Below are 17,279 nucleotides of genomic sequence, written 5' to 3'. Positions count from 1 at the left end.
GAGCTGAATGAGTTAATAAATGAATAAGGATTCAAATATACTGGTTTGGTGTGAGGGTATGAGGTACCGATAGAATGAAGAGAAACATAGCTATGCCATCTAGCGTTGAGACAAGGCTAAGATGATGACGTATGGAGGGAATCACAGTGTATCTGCTGTCTGCACCTGACTTTGATGTATATCCCTACTTTATATATATATATATATATATATATATATATATATATATATATATATATATATATATATACCTAAAGATAACATATCACGTATCCCAAAATATACCTCAACATATACTTCAATTTATACCTCAATTTATACCTTAGTATATACTTCAATATATACCTCAGTATATACCTCAGTATATACTTCAATATATACCTCAGTATATACTTCAATATATACCTCAATGTATACCTCAGGATACACCTCAATATACACATCAATATATACCTCAGTATATCCCTACAGTATATTCCTCAATGTATGCATCAGTATATACCTCATATATACCTCAATATACATCAATATATACCTCAATATATACATCAATATATACCTCAATATATACCTCAATATACATCAATATATACCTCAAAATACATCAGTATATACCTCAACATATACATCAATATATACCTCAATATATACCTCAATATACATCAATATATACCTCAAAATACATCAGTATATACCTCAATATATACATCAATATATACCTCAATATATACATCAATATATACATCAGTATGTACATCAATATATACCTCAGTATGTACATCAGTATATACCTCAATATATACATCAATATATACCTCAATATATACCTCAATATATACATCAATATATACCTCAATATATACATCAATATATACATCAGTATATACCTCAATATATACCTTATCTATAGGTAAAGGGAGAGTGTCTATATTTTATTTTAGAGGGGAATGATGCACCATAGACTCAATGCCTACCAGGCAGCCAACTCACACAAAACACACCTGCCCACCGAAACACTGTAGAACACACACTGTAACCTCACACATGTGAGGGAAAATGAAATCAAACAGAAACATTTGGCGGTATCCCAGAACACAACAGTGCACCAGAATGCATTGCAGTCTGAGGATGGACGGAGACCCGTGAGGACATGCCGTGGCTGCCTCTCAAATGGCACCGTATTCCCTACGTAGTGCCCTACTTTTGACCCATTTGACTAGAGCCCTACGGGGCCTGGTCAAAAGTAGTGCACTTTATAGCCCATGACTGCGTCGAGAGGCCCCTGAGTCAGCTGGTTCAGTGGCCATGATCCTATTGGTCCTGAGGAACCAATCCCTGGTTTGGCCTGTTTATTTATTTATTTGTGTATTTTTTTTTTTTTTACTGTGGTATTTTATTGTTCATTTGATTTATTCAGACAAAACTAAAACTAAAAGGATCACTGACTGTGTCAGAAAACATAGAAGAAGAAGTTGCATACTGACAGGAAGGACTATTCTACAGATAATTACTGAGTCTGACGTTCCCCACTGGAACTGACCCAGTCACTCCAATATTCAGGGCTGAATGCTTCCAGTCTTAGCCCACATAACAAGATGATGAATAGAAGTAGTCTCAGCCCTAACCACCTTGTTGGGCTAAATATCGCTAGACTAAATGGGTGTAGTCTTATAGCCTACACCCAGAGGTTTCAGCACCTCGTCATGGAGGTGCACCTCATTGCATGTCCTCACTTCAGTATCTCCAGTCATTCAGCCCCGCCCCCCACCTTCTTTTAGTAACCAGGAAGTGAAGGTCGGCATGGCAACCCCTCTGTTCTGCACCCGGGAACAGGAATTGAAGGTTGTCATGGGAACGGCACCATGGGATGGGTGAGAGGGCAGAGCAGCAACCAGGGATGGAGCCAAACTGTTGGCAAGACAACAGGGCTGTGTGACTGTGACACAGATACCCTTTTCCCCCAACCCCTGTCACACAGTCTGTCCTCGGGTTGTTTTCCACCCCTGGCAAGACCCTCTCGCCCGTCAGTCTCTCTCTCTCTCTCTAACCACCTGACCCCTGACCCCTATCTAACCTCTGAGGGGTTAGAGAGAAGCCAGACCTTCACCATGCTGTGCAGTTCTCCCAGGTAGGTATTTCCCCCCCATGTCTAAGTCAGTACAGTACTAACCCTTATTTAAAACTATTATCATGCCACACTGAAACACAATGTCTTAACACACATTATATCCAGAAAAACTGCTTAAGTAAATAGACAAACTGGCATATGAAATGCATTCATTCACCTTTTCCCATTGGTTGGTTTTGTGCACTAGCCCTCTCTAGAAATTACTGTTGACCTCCTAAAGAAGACCATAGAAGATCTCCTATAGAAGACCATAGTTGACCTCCTATAGAAGACCAGCCCCTCTAGACTCAGGAGTAGCTAGCCCCTATAGACTCAGGAGTAGCTAGCCCCAGTAGACTCAGGAGTAGCTAGCCCCTATAGACTCAGGAGTAGCTAGCTCCTATATACTCAGGAGTAGCTAGCCCCTATAGACTCAGGAATAGCTAGCCCCTATAGACTCAGGAGTAGCTAGCCCCTATAGACTCAGGAGTAGCTAGCCCCAGTAGACTCAGGAGTAGCTAGCCCCTATAGACTCAGGAGTAGCTAGCCCCTATAGACTCAGGAGTAGCTAGCCCCTATAGACTCAGGAGTAGCTAGCCCCAGTAGACTCAGGAGTAGCTAGCTCCTATATACTGAGGAGTAGTTAGCCCCAGTAGACTCAGGAGTAGCTAGCCCCTATAGACTCAGGAGTAGCTAGCTCCTATATACTCAGGAGTAGCTAGCCCTTATAGACTCAGGAGTAGCTAGCCCCTATAGACTCAGGAGTAGCTAGCCCCTATAGACTCAGGAGTAGCTAGCCCCTATAGACTCAGGAGTAGCTAGCCCCAGTAGACTCAGGAGTAGCTAGCTCCTATATACTCAGGAGTAGTTAGCCCCAGTAGACTCAGGAGTAGCTAGCCCCTATAGACTCAGGAGTAGCTAGCCCCTATAGACTCAGGAGTAGCTAGCCCCAGTAGACTCAGGAGTAGCTAGCTCCTATATACTCAGGAGTAGTTAGCCCCAGTAGACTCAGGAGTAGCTAGCCCCTATACTCAGGAGTAGCTAGCCCTGTAGACTCAGAAGGGAACATGGCACATCTGTGTGTATTTTCTAGATCTGGAGGTCAAGGGGCTAGGGGCTAGGGGCTACGGGCTAGGGCCTAGGGGCTGGGGGCTAGGGGCTGGGGGCTAGGGGCTGGGGGCTGGGGGCTAAGGGCTGCAGGCTAGGGACTGGGGGCTAGGGACTGGGGGCTAGGGGCTGGGGGCTAGGGGCTGGGGGCTAGGGGCTAGGGGCTAGGGGCTAGGGGCTAGGGGCTAGGGGCTAGGGGCTGGAGTAGACAGTACTGCTCTATATGACTTGGCTTTGTTTTGAACTACCCTAGCAGTAGCCAGCACAGTTGACCTGTACTCCTTTAACAGCAGTGGAGGCTGTTCTGGGGAGGACGCCTAATTATAATACCTGGAACGAAGCGATTGGAATGCTATCAAACACATGGAAGAATGTGTTTGATGTATTTGATACCGTTCCACTAAATCCACTTCTGCCATTACCACAAGCCGTCCTCCCTAATTAAGGTGCCACCAACCTTCTGTGCTATACAATATTCTCTTTCAGAGCACACTGCGAAGACCAGTATACCTTTAAAAATGCAACATGTTGAGTAAAAAAAATAGAAACAAACACAAATACAGGTACACTCATCATCATCATCATCGCCATAACCATCACCATCATCACCACTACCATCATCATTTGAACAGTAGAAAAGAACAGGGCACAACAATAAGACTGAAGTATAATACAATATGACATATCAACACATGCTGGTCAAGGTTTCTATTCTAACAACCTGCAAGAAGTATTTGCACCCGATGAGCTTATTGTTCAACCTAAGACCTCGTGGTAAAGTTGAAAACAGGAGGGGAAAGAAAGACATGCAAGTGGGTGAGAAGGAGGGTGAAACAAAGAGGAGGAGGAGGAGGAGGAGGAGGAGGGAGAAACAAAGAGGAGGAGGAGGGAGAAACAAAGAGGAGGAGGGAGAAACAAAGAGGAGGAGGAGGAGGAGGAGGAGGAGGAGGGAGAAACAAAGAGGAGGAGAAGGGAGAAAGAAAGAGGAGGAGGAGGGAGAAAGAGTATGTAGACTAGAGAACAGAACACAGACATTATCTCTCTAGCGGGGAATGTTGGAGGAAAAGTGAAGCAACAGGGAATGCTGGAGGAAAAGTGAAGCAACAGGGAATGCTGGAGGAAAAGTGAAGCAACAGGGAATGCTGGAGGAGAAGTGAAGCAACAGGGAATACTGGAGGAAAAGTGAAGCTACAGGGAATACTGGAGGAAAAGTGAAGCAACAGGGAATACTGGAGGAAAAGTGAAGCAACAGGGAATACTGGAGGAAAAGTGAAGCAACAGGGAATGCTGGAGGAACAGTGAAAGTCTTTGCACCACACTGTTCTGTACATCCTTACGTCTCATGTGCTGTTTGATGGTTGCTTTTCAACAGCCACCATGTGACCTCTAAACTTATTGGATTTATCTAGATATTTGACTATATTCAGAATTTCAGTTGTTTGTTTAAATAACAAAAAGTAGTTCTTTGGAATGTCGGAAAACACTCATATCACCTTTCAACCTTTGTGTGGAAACATCTCTAAACATTATGCTATCTTCTTTGCTAGGGAAACGCCAAAGAATTCTTTGTTTTTCTTACTGGTCAAATTCATGTCAGTGGAAAGAAGAGTTATGTCTAAACTAATGCTTGTCTCATGTGTGTGTCCCAGTATACATTTCAACTGGGATTTAACAGAATATATTGTCAACCATCCAAATAACCACATCAAGCATGCTGTTACAGACTGTTACCAGCAGAGGCCACTATTTGTTACGCTATGGGTGGAATTTGTGCCAATAAACTCTGATTCAAGGTCAGTTTGGTTTATTTCTTCTCAAACAATTGAAATTAGGATTTGAGAGTTGATCCAAGACCTGTGTTTAGGGATAACCTCTACAGAGAGTGTGAAATTATACAACATATTTCCAGGGCTGGGTAAGAGGTGATCAATATTTCATAGTATAGTCACATGTTGTGCAGACGTTTTAAAATGTCTAAATGTGCCTATGTGTTCCTTTGTAATCTGATACCTGTGTGCTTCTCAAATGTAGTAGGTCTGATCCTTCTTTATTTGTGACTGACGTGGTTGTCGTTTGTGTTCAGCCATTTTAAGAATTCAATTCTGTAAAGATATGGCAGTTAGTTTTGGTGTCTTGCGTGCAAAGATCTGTCACAGTGTCAAACCCCTTTCCTCCATCATTCCCATCACTGCACCAGTCACATGACAGGAACAACATATCCACTGCAAATATCATCATCATCATCATCATCACCTTCATCATCACCCAACGCAGTATATGAACACACATCATAGTTTACACAGTCGTACTTTATATACACATTCAGACAGACACACACAGATAACGCCCCCCCAAGAGGGTTATATATCTCACTTTGAAAATCTATGCATCTTTCATATTAGATTAGTCCATTTTTTTCTCTGTATGTTTTATTTTTTTTCCCAAAAATAAAGTAATGATTGTACTATATGTGTATAGTCTTGACAGCTTCTTGGTAGAGTTGACAACATACACACACGCACGCACACACACACACACACACACACACACACACACACACACACACACACACACACACACACACACACACACACACACACACACACACACACACACACACACACACACACACACACACACACACACACACACACACTCCTGTAGAGGGACTGGATGACTGGGAGGTGAAAGAGAGAGCACCAGATATAGAAGAGGAGAAGATCCAGGAAGAACAGAACGAGAGAAAGGGAGAGAGAGAGAGAGAGAGTTAGAGAGTGGGGAGAAGGAAGGAGAGTATTCCTTCAGAGAGAGGACTCGTACTGCAGTAGCTCATATAGGAGTGGCCCATCCCTATACCTGATGCCCGCCGCGTTGGGGCTGATGTACTGCAGCACGTTTATGGTCCTGCGGAGCCGTCGATCCACAAAGTGTACGTCCCAGGCCGGGTAACGCTTTCTGGGCATATCTATCTTGATGAGGGGCCCCTCTGGCCGGATGGGTCTCCCGGCCGCGTCCACCGGCTCTGTGGACCTCACCTGGAACACAGGCAGACAGGTATCCGTAGCCTCTTCATCCTGCCCATTGTAATCCCCCGCAAAGGCCCGTGTTGGGGTGGCTTGAGAGGCTCGGGGGCCCGGGGTGGGGGCCATGGGCTCAGCTTCGGGGGGCAAGGGGAGGCCCCACAGCAGCTCAGCGCAGCAGGAGGAGGCCAGGACCCGGAGACCTGGGCCCACGGGGTGCAACACCCCGTAATACAGCACCATGCAGGCCACGCCCGAGGCGAAGCACAGGAAGACGCCGCAGAGGGCGGAGCCGGCGTAGGCATCGGTGGTGGCGGGATCGCGGTAGGCGTACCAGAGAGCGGTGAGCACGGCGTTCTCCAGTAGCACCACGGTGTAGTAGGTGACCATACGGTAGCGCGTCCGACCCTCCCGCACGTTGAACCAGCAGAACACATAGACCACGCCCACCACCATGTTAAACAGAATCTCCTCCCACTTGGACATGCAGAAGTCGGTGCCACCGTGGATTACCCAGAAGGCCATAGCGCACCAGTGCATCACCACAAATATGCCAAAGTAGAGATGGAACACGGAGGCGAACAGGGCGAAGGAGAGGACCCGGGAAGAGATGGTGAAGAGACGCCAGAACAGGTGTACCAGGGCCCCACGGTAGCTTAGACTCGTCTTGTCGTCACGGGAGTCACGCAAGAGCTTGTGATAGGACGCCAGCACCCAGGACAGGGACAGGAGAGAGGCCAGCACAGACATACCTAGGGAGAAAGGAGAAGGATAAGAGAGAGAGTGGGAGAAAAGGAGAGAACAAGAGAGAGAGGGAAAGAGAGAAAGAGAGTGAAAGAGAGAAAGAGAGTGAAAGAGAGAGAGAGAGAGAGAGAGAGAGAGAGAGAGAGAGGGAAAGAGAGAGAGAGAGAGAGAGAGAGAGAGAGAGAGAGAAAGAGAGAAAGAGAGTGAAAGAGAGAAAGAGAGAGAGAGAGAGGGAAAGAGAGAGAGAGAGAGAGAGAGCACCAGAAGGTAGATAGAAAAAGATGGAGAGAAAGAGAGAGAATAAAAGGTGACTATTTCTGTGTGACAGGGCAGGTGTAAGTCCAGTAAGAATGTTTGGAGCCGAGCAGAGAGCTGGAGCATGAAGAATCAGTGTCTGCAGGACAGTCAAACTGTTTTCCACTCATAATGAATAATTCATCTCGACACATTAAAATTAATTTATAACCTGACCCAACGGACAATCAAATTAATCACGTAATTTTAGCTAAACTAAACTATTAAATTAAATATTAAAATATAACATTTGAATGTGCTTATCCATGTACAGTGCAGTGGTAAATTTAACAAAATTAAGCTCTAAATATAGTGTGATATTCAGATATATTACGGTTGGTTGAATCACACTACTACGGTGTCCATATTAGGACATCCTCAGTCTCAGCGTTACTTGTTTACTACACCAGTCCTGCTTCCCTAAGACAGTCCATGTTGATCGAGACATCAGCATGAACATCAGCAGTACAGTCGATGCTCTCATATCACCTGCAATGTGAAAAATGGTCCAGCATTACAGCTCCGTCAAGTGAGCTGCACAATACACTGCTGTGATATAGTTGCCTTCACATAGATAAGACTCAACATGTGTTATTTGTTGTAATATTCACATACTATTTTCACACATGAAACACTTTTGATTGCAAAAATGTTTAAAAAAAAACAAACTTTGCAACAGTTAATATCGAGTTTTGCGTCAAACTGAGAATTGAAACTTTTGTAAAATATACAAAATTAGACAAATGTGATGACAGTTGCTTATGGTACAAATATGAACAAGGAATTTACTTATTCTAAAGATTTTTTTGTAACAAAAACGGTAGAAGAGATCAAACCAAAACCGGAGCGGTCCCAATACGGAGCCATGGGGAACCCCTCTAAAACTGCAGCGTCTCGGCCTGGTTCCTCCGGATATAATATTATAATATAATGTAATAAAATAGAATCATAATATAATATAATAATATATTTCATAACCCCAACACAGAGCCCCTGGGGGAACCCCTTGTCTCTTACACTGCAGCGTCTCGACCCGGTTCCTCTGGATCATGATACAGAGCTGGAGGACCAGCTGAGGAGCTGACTCCAGGAAGGTCTCCAGCAGACGCAGCATGTTGACGTCAGCGTACTCATACATCATGGCCCAGTAGAACCGCCTCTGGTTCTCCTTCTGACGACGACTCTGGATGCCCAGGTACATGGTACGGATGTACCTGGCAGAGGAAGGGAGAAAATATAGAAAAGAAAGAAAGAAAGAAAGAAAGAAAGAAAGAAAGAAAGAAAGATAGAAAGGGAGAAAGAAAGAAAGGAACATATAAAGGGGAGATTAGTCTATTTATACTGAATAAAAAATGTAAAGTGTTGGTCTCATGTTTCATGAGCTGAAATGAAATATCACAGAAATGTTCCATATGCACAAAAAGCTTATTTCTATAAAATGTTGTGTACAAATTTGTTTACATCCCTTTTAGTGAGCATTTCTCCTTTGCCAAGATAATTCATCCACCTGGCAGGTGTGACATATCAAGAAGCTGATTAAACAGCATGATCATTACACAGGTGCACTTTGTGCTGGGGAGAATAAAAGGCCACTCTAAAATGTGCGGTTTTGTTACACAAATCAAATCAAATCAAATGTATTTGTCACATACACATGGTTAGCAGGTGTTAATGCGAGTGTAGCGAAATGCTTGTGCTTCTAGTTCCGACCGTGCAGTAATATCTAACAAGTAATCTACCAATTCCACAACAACTACCTTGTACACACAAGTGTAAAGGAATGAATACGAATATGTACATAAAAATATATAAATGAGTGATGGCCGAACGGCATAGGCAAGATGTAATAGATGGTATGGAGTACAGTATATACATATGAGATGAGTATTGTAGGCTATGAAAACATATAAAGCAGCATTGTTTAAAGTGGCTAGTGATACATTACATCAGGATGGCAAGATGCAGTAGATGGTATAGAGTACAGTATATACATATGAGATGAGTAATGTAGGTTATGAAAACATTATATGACGTGGCATTGTTTAAAGTGGCTAGTGATACATCTAATTACATCAAGATGGCAAGATGCAGTAGATGGTATGGCGTACAGTATATACATATGAGATGAATAATGTAGGTTATCTAAACATTATTTAATATAAATAATATAAAGTGGCAAATTATAAATTGATGCCACAGATGTCTCAAGTTTTTAGGGAGCATGCAACTGGCATGTTGATTACAGGAATGTCCACTAGAACTTTTGCAAGAGAAATAAATGTTAATTTCTCTACCATAAGCCACCTCCAAAGTCGTTTTATAGAATTTGGCAGTACATCCAACCAGCCTCACAACCGCAGACAACGTGTAACCATGCCAGCCCTGGACCTCCACTTCCAGCTTCTTCACCTGCGGGATTGTCTAAGACCAGCCAACCAGACAGCTGATGAAACTGAGGAGTATTTCTGTCTGATTGGTTGGGCCTGGCTCCCAAGTGGGTGGGCCTATGCCCTCCCAGGCCCATGGTTGAGTCCCTGCCCAGTCATGTGAAATCCGTAGATGTATTTATTTACTTCAAATTTACTGATTTCCTTATATGAACTGTACCTCAGTAAAATCATTTAAATTGTTGCATGTTGCGTTATATTCTTCTCAGTGTATATATAGTCCCAGCTTCACTAGCTCGTGTATACATCCAGGCGTTTCTGAAGTGTGTTTGTGTGTAATGGGATGAAGCCTCACCAGGAAGGAGGGAAGAGGACAGGGTTCTGTCTGGGCTGCAGAGACCCTCTACCCCCCCTCCCCCTCTCTCTCCACCCCCTCTCTCCCCCTCTCTCTCCCCCTCCCCCCTCTCCCCCTCTCCGCCCCCCCCCCCTCTCCCCCTCTCTCCCCCCCTCTCTCTCTCTCTCCCCCTCTCTCGCTCTCTCCCCCCTCTCTCGCTCTCTCCCCCCTCTCTCGCTCTCTCTCCCCCTCTCTCGCTCTCTCTCCCCCCTCTCTCGCTCTCTCTCCCCACTTTCCTCCCCCCTCTCTCTCTCTCTCTCTCCCCCCCTCTCTCTCTCTCTCCCCCCTCTCACTCTCTCTCTCTCCCCCCTCTCACTCTCTCTCTCTCCCCCCTCTCACTCTCTCTCTCTCCCCCCTCTCACTCTCTCTCTCTCTCTCCCCCCCCTCTCTCTCTCTCTCTCTCTCCCCACTTTCTCCCCCCCTCCCTCTCTCTCTCTCTCTCTCCCCACTTTCTCCCCTCTCTCTCTCTCTCTCTCTCTCTCTCTCTCTCTCTCTCTCTCTCTCACTCTCCCCCCCCCCCCCTCTCTCTCTCTCCCCCCTCTCACTGGGCAGGTGTTCTTGTGGTTATCGTATAGCAGGTGACCACCACATCCCAGTACAATCACTGGTATTGACCAGCCTTACAAAGTCACCATAGATCTGGGTGGTTCTAGTCTAATGAAACCATAGATCACTCAGGATAAAACTGGAGGATGTAAGAAAGGCTATTGATAAAAAACAACAGCACGGTGTGTAAAGAACCTTGACTACACAAGAGAGACAAAGAGTATGTCTGAAATGACACCCTATTGTCACGACTCCCGCCGAAGTCGACCCCTCTACTTGTTCGGGCGGCGTTCGGCGGTCGACGTCACCGGCTTACTAGTTACCACCGATCTATGTTTCACTGTTCGTTTGGTTTTGTCTTTATTCTGTACACCTGTTTTGAGTTTCCCTAATTATGTTCATTATTTAAACCTCTGCATTTCCTGTTTGTCTTGTCGGTGATTGTTTGTCCGTTTAGTGTAGTTGGAGGTGTTTTCTCCAGACTATGTATTTTTAAGAGAAGATGGATTTAATAATTTTAGTAAACACGTTTTGGTTTACCTTCATCCCTGTGTCCTGCGCCTGACTCCTCCACTTCTCTAAGAAGATCCGTTACACCTATTCACTAGACAGTGCACTATACTTTTGACCATGGCTGGGCTCTATGCACCATAGAGGAAACAGGGTGCCATTTCACAGCCGTCTAGTGTCTAAACTGTAAACAGGGTGCCATTTCAGATCCATCTAGAGTCTAAACTGTAAACAGGGTGCCATTTCAGATCCGTATAGAGTCTAAACTGTAAACAGGGTGCCATTTCAGATCCGTATAGAGTCTAAACTGTAAACAGGGTGCCATTTCAGATGCATCTAGAGTCTAAACTGTAAACAGGGTGCCATTTCAGATCCGTATAGAGTCTGAACTGTATATGAAGGTGTCGGGACAGCTCTTTTTAAAAAAAGTCTCAATCCATGACAGACCAGTTTTCTTAGTCCTGGTCCTGGGGACTCAAAGAGAGGGCATATGTTTGTTTTTGCCCTGGCACTACACAGCTGATTCCACTAAATCCACTCCTCGTCAATGCCTTGATTTCAATCAGTTGTGCGAGTGCTAGGAAGGACAAAAACAAAAATGTCATCCATTTGGATCCCTAAGACCAGGTTTGAGAAACAATGCTCTGCAGTACCCCTTACATGTGTACACGTAGTACTGTAGAGCTAACACTAGGGGGCATAATGAACTGTAGTCCTGCATTAACATCACTAGTCATCTGTCTTCAAAGGGACAAAGACATGTGAAGATGAAGTCTCATGTGTAGAAGAGTAATGACAGTAATAAACGCAACGCATCATTTTACCTTTTGCTGCAGACACACACACACGCACACACCAAGACGAGAACAGTCGCAGACTCCCTCCTATATAACTCTTCCATAAACAAACACTCACAACAATTGTTAATTCACACAATGGGTGGGTGGCAGGCAGGCAGGCAGGCAGGCAGGCAGGCAGGCAGGCAGGCAGGCAGGCAGGCAGGCAGGCAGGCAGGCAGGCAGGCAGACAGACAGACAGACAGACAGACAGACAGACAGACAGACAGACAGACAGACAGACAGACAGACAGACAGACAGACAGACAGACAGACAGACAGACAGACAGACAGACCATTTCTCTACAATAACTCTTTGCTGACTGGCTTCTAGAAAAATATGTTACTCATTCATTAACCAGTCTCTAATCTGTTACACATTCATTAAATAGTCTCTAATCTGTTACTCATTTTTAAACCAGTCTCTAATCTGTTACTCATTCATTAACCAGACTCTAATCTGTTACTGATTCATTAACCAGTCTCTAATCTGTTACACATTCATTAACCAGTCTCCATCTGTTACTGATTCATTAACCAGTCTCTAATCTGTTACTGATTCATTAACCAGTCTCTAATCTGTTACTCATTCATTAACCAGTCTCTAATCTGTTACTCATTCATTAACCAGTCTCTAATCTGTTACTCATTCATTAACCAGTCTCTAATCTGTTACACATTCATTAACCAGTCTCCATCTGTTACTGACTCATTAACCAGTCTCTAATATGTTACTGATTCATTAACCAGTCTCTAATCTGTAACTCATTCATTAACCAGTCTCTAATCTGCTACACATTCATTAACCAGTCTCCATATGTTACTGACTCATTAACCAGTCTCTAATATGTTACTGACTCATTACCCAGTCTCTAATATGTTACTGACTCATTAACCAGTCTCTAATATGTTACTGATTCATTAACCAGTCTCTAATCTGTTACTCATTTTTAAACCAGCCTCTAATCTGTTACTCATTCATTAACCAGTCTCTAATCTGTTACACATTCATTAACCAGTCTCTAATCTGTTACTCATTCGTTAACCAGTCTCTAATCTGTTACACATTCATTAACCAGTCTCTAATCTGTTACTCATTCATTAACCAGTCTCTAATCTGTTACTGATTCATTAACCAGTCTCTAATCTGTTACTCATTCATTAACCAGCCTCTAATCTGTTACTGATTCATTAACCAGGCTCTAATCTGCTACACATTCATTAACCAGTCTCTAATCTGTTACTCATTCATTAACCAGTCTCTAATCTGTTATTCATTCATTAACCAGTCTCTAATCTGTTACTCATTCATTAACCAGTCTCTAATTTGTTACTCATTCATTAACCCGCTCTAATCTGTTACTCATTCATTAACCAGTCTCCATCTGTTACTGATTCATTAACCAGAATCTAATCTGTTACTGATTCATTAACCAGTCTCTAATATGTTACTCATTCATTAACCAGTCTCTAATCTGTTACTCATTCATTAACCAGTCTCTAATCTGCTACTCATTCATTAACCAGTCTCTAATCTGTTACTGATTCATTAACCAGTCTCCATCTGTTACTCATTCATTAACCAGTCTCTAATCTGTTACTCATTCATTAACCAGTCTCTAATCTGTTACTGATACATTAACCAGACTCTAATCTGTTACTCATTCATTAACCGGTCTCTAATCTGTTACTCAATCATTAACCAGTCTCTAATCTGTTACTGATTCATTAACCAGTCTCTAATCTGTTACTGATTCATTAACCAGTCTCTAATCTGTTACTCATTCATTAACCAGTCTCTAATCTGTTACTGATTCATTAACCAGTCTCTAATCTGTTACTCATTCATTAACCAGTCTCTAATCTGTTACTGATTCATTAACCAGTCTCTAATCTGTTACTCATTCATTAACCAGTCTCTAATCTGTTACTCATTCATTAACCAGTCTCTAATCTGTTACTCATTCATTAACCAGACTCTAATCTGTTACTCATTCATTAACCAGTCTCTAATCTGTTACTCATTCATTAACCAGTCTCTAATCTGTTACTCATTCATTAACCAGTCTCTAATCTGTTACTGATTCATTAACCAGTCTCTAATCTGTTACTCATTCATTAACCAGTCTCCATCTGTTACTGATTCATTAACCAGTCTCTAATCTGTTACTCATTCATTAACCAGTCTCTAATCTGTTACTGATTCATTAACCAGTCTCTAATCTGTTACTCATTCATTAACCAGTCTCTAATCTGTTACTGATTCATTAACCAGTCTCTAATCTGTTACTCATTCATTAACCAGTCTCTAATCTGTTACTGATTCATTAACCAGTCTCCATCTGTTACTCATTCATTAACCAGTCTCTAATCTGTTACTCATTCATTAACCAGTCTCTAATATGTTACTGATTCATTAACCAGTCTCTAATCTGTTACTCATTCATTAACCAGACTCTAATCTGTTAATCATTCATTAACGAGTCTCTAATATGTTACCCATTCATTAACCAGACTCTAATCTGTTACTCATTCATTAACCAGTCTCTAATATGTTACTGATACATTAACCAGTCTCTAATCTGTTACTGATTCATTAACCAGACTCTAATCTGTTACTGATTCATTAAACAGTCTCCATATGTTACTCATTCATTAACCAGTCTCTAATCTGTTACTGATTCATTAACCAGTCTCTAATCTGTTACTCATTCATTAACCATTCTCCATCTGTTACTGATACATTAACCATTCTCTAATCTGTTACTCATTCATTAACCAGTCTCCATCTGTTACTGCTTCATTAACCAGTCTCTAATCTGTTACTCATTCATTAACCAGCCTCTAATCTGTTACTCATTCATTAACCAGTCTCTAATCTGTTACTCATTCATTATCCAGTCTCTAATCTGTTACTCATTCATTAACCAGTCTCTAATCTGTTACTCATTCATTAACCAGCCTCGAATCTGTTACTCATTCATTAACCAGTCTCCATCTGTTACTCATTCATTAACCAGTCTCTAATCTGTTACTCATTCATTAACCAGTCTCTAATCTGTTACTGATTCATTAACCAGTCTCTAATCTGTTACACATTCATTAACCAGTCTCTAATCTGTTACTCATTCATTAACCAGTCTCTAATCTGTTACTGATTCATTAACCAGTCTCCATCTGTTACTCATTCATTAACCAGTCTCTAATCTGTTACTCATTCATTAACCAGTCTCTAATCTGTTACTGATTCATTAACCAGTCTCTAATCTGTTACTCATTCATTAACCAGACTCTAATCTATTACTCATTCATTAACCAGTCTCTAATATGTTACTCATTCATTAACCAGACTCTAATATGTTACTCATTCATTAACCAGTCTCTAATCTGTTACTGATTCATTAACAAGTCTCCATCTGTTACTCATTCATTAACCAGTCTCTAATCTGTTACTCATTCATTAACCAGCCTCGAATCTGTTACTCATTCATTAACCAGTCTCCATCTGTTACTCATTCATTAACCAGTCTCTAATCTGTTACTCATTCATTAACCAGTCTCTAATCTGTTACTGATTCATTAACCAGTCTCTAATCTGTTACACATTCATTAACCAGTCTCTAATCTGTTACTCATTCATTAACCAGTCTCTAATCTGTTACTGATTCATTAACCAGTCTCCATCTGTTACTCATTCATTAACCAGTCTCTAATCTGTTACTCATTCATTAACCAGTCTCTAATCTGTTACTGATTCATTAACCAGGCTCTAATCTGCTACACATTAATTAACCAGTCTCTAATCTGTTACTCATTCATTAACCAGTCTCTAATCTGTTACTCATTCATTAACCAGTCTCTAATCTGTTACTGATTCATTAACCAGTCTCTAATCTGTTACAGATTCATTAACCAGTCTCTAATCTGTTACTCATTCATTAACCAGTCTCTAATCTGTTACTCATTCATTAACCAGTCTCTAATCTGTTACTGATTCATTAACCAGTCTCTAATCTGTTACTGATTCATTAACCAGTCTCTAATCTGTTACTCATTCATTAACCAGACTCTAATCTGTTACTCATTCATTAACCAGACTCTAATCTGTTACTCATTCATTAACCAGACTCTAATATGTTACTCATTCATTAACCAGACTCTAATCTGTTACTCATTCATTAACCAGTCTCTAATCTGTTACTGATTCATTAACCAGTCTCTAATCTGTTACTCATTCATTAACCAGTCTCCATCTGTTACTGATACATTAACCATTCTCTAATCTGTTACTCATTCATTAACCAGTCTCCATCTGTTACTGATTCATTAACCAGTCTCTAATCTGTTACTCATTCATTAACCAGTCTCTAATCTGTTACTGATTCATTAACCAGTCTCTAATCTGTTACTCATTCATTAACCAGTCTCTAATCTGTTACTGATTCATTAACCAGTCTCCATCTGTGTCTCTAATCTGTTACTCATTCATTAACCAGTCTCTAATCTGTTACTGATTCATTAACCAGTCTCCATCTGTTACTCATTCATTAACCAGTCTCTAATCTGTTACTCATTCATTAACCAGTCTCTAATATGTTACTGATTCATTAACCAGTCTCTAATCTGTTACTCATTCATTAACCAGACTCTAATCTGTTAATCATTCATTAACGAGTCTCTAATATGTTACCCATTCATTAACCAGACTCTAATCTGTTACTCATTCATTAACCAGTCTCTAATATGTTACTGATACATTAACCAGTCTCTAATCTGTTACTGATTCATTAACCAGACTCTAATCTGTTACTGATTCATTAAACAGTCTCCATATGTTACTCATTCATTAACCAGTCTCTAATCTGTTACTGATTCATTAACCAGTCTCTAATCTGTTACTCATTCATTAACCATTCTCCATCTGTTACTGATACATTAACCATTCTCTAATCTGTTACTCATTCATTAACCAGTCTCCATCTGTTACTGCTTCATTAACCAGTCTCTAATCTGTTACTCATTCATTAACCAGCCTCTAATCTGTTACTCATTCATTAACCAGTCTCTAATCTGTTACTCATTCATTATCCAGTCTCTAATCTGTTACTCATTCATTAACCAGTCTCTAATCTGTTACTCATTCATTAACCAGCCTCGAATCTGTTACTCATTCATTAACCAGTCTCCATCTGTTACTCATTCATTAACCAGTCTCTAATCTGTTACTCATTCATTAACCAGTCTCTAATCTGTTACTGATTCATTAACCAGTCTCTAATCTGTTACACATTCATTAACCAGTCTCTAATCTGTTACTCATTCATTAACCAGTCT

The 17,279-nt window shown here is 41.6% G+C and overlaps 1 protein-coding gene across 1 annotated transcript in view; it reads right to left on the bottom strand.

Annotated features, from left to right (window-relative positions):
- Positions 1 to 5,587: 5,587 nt before the first annotated feature.
- The window catches only part of LOC106571010 (XK-related protein 6-like), a 254,218-nt gene continuing 242,526 nt past the window's right edge, over positions 5,588 to 17,279 (bottom strand). The window contains 2 exon segments of the mRNA XM_045695514.2: positions 5,588 to 6,986; positions 8,290 to 8,486. Coding sequence (XP_045551470.2) covers positions 6,016 to 6,986; positions 8,290 to 8,486 — 1,168 coding nt within the window. The 3' untranslated portion in view covers positions 5,588 to 6,015.

This window comes from Salmo salar, chromosome 15 (assembly GCF_965601325.2).
Source record: "Salmo salar chromosome 15, fSalSal1, whole genome shotgun sequence".
NCBI classification, from domain to species: Eukaryota; Metazoa; Chordata; class Actinopteri; order Salmoniformes; family Salmonidae; genus Salmo; species Salmo salar.
The sequence above is the reverse complement of the archived record's forward strand: the minus strand, read 5'-3'. Positions and strand labels throughout refer to the sequence as shown.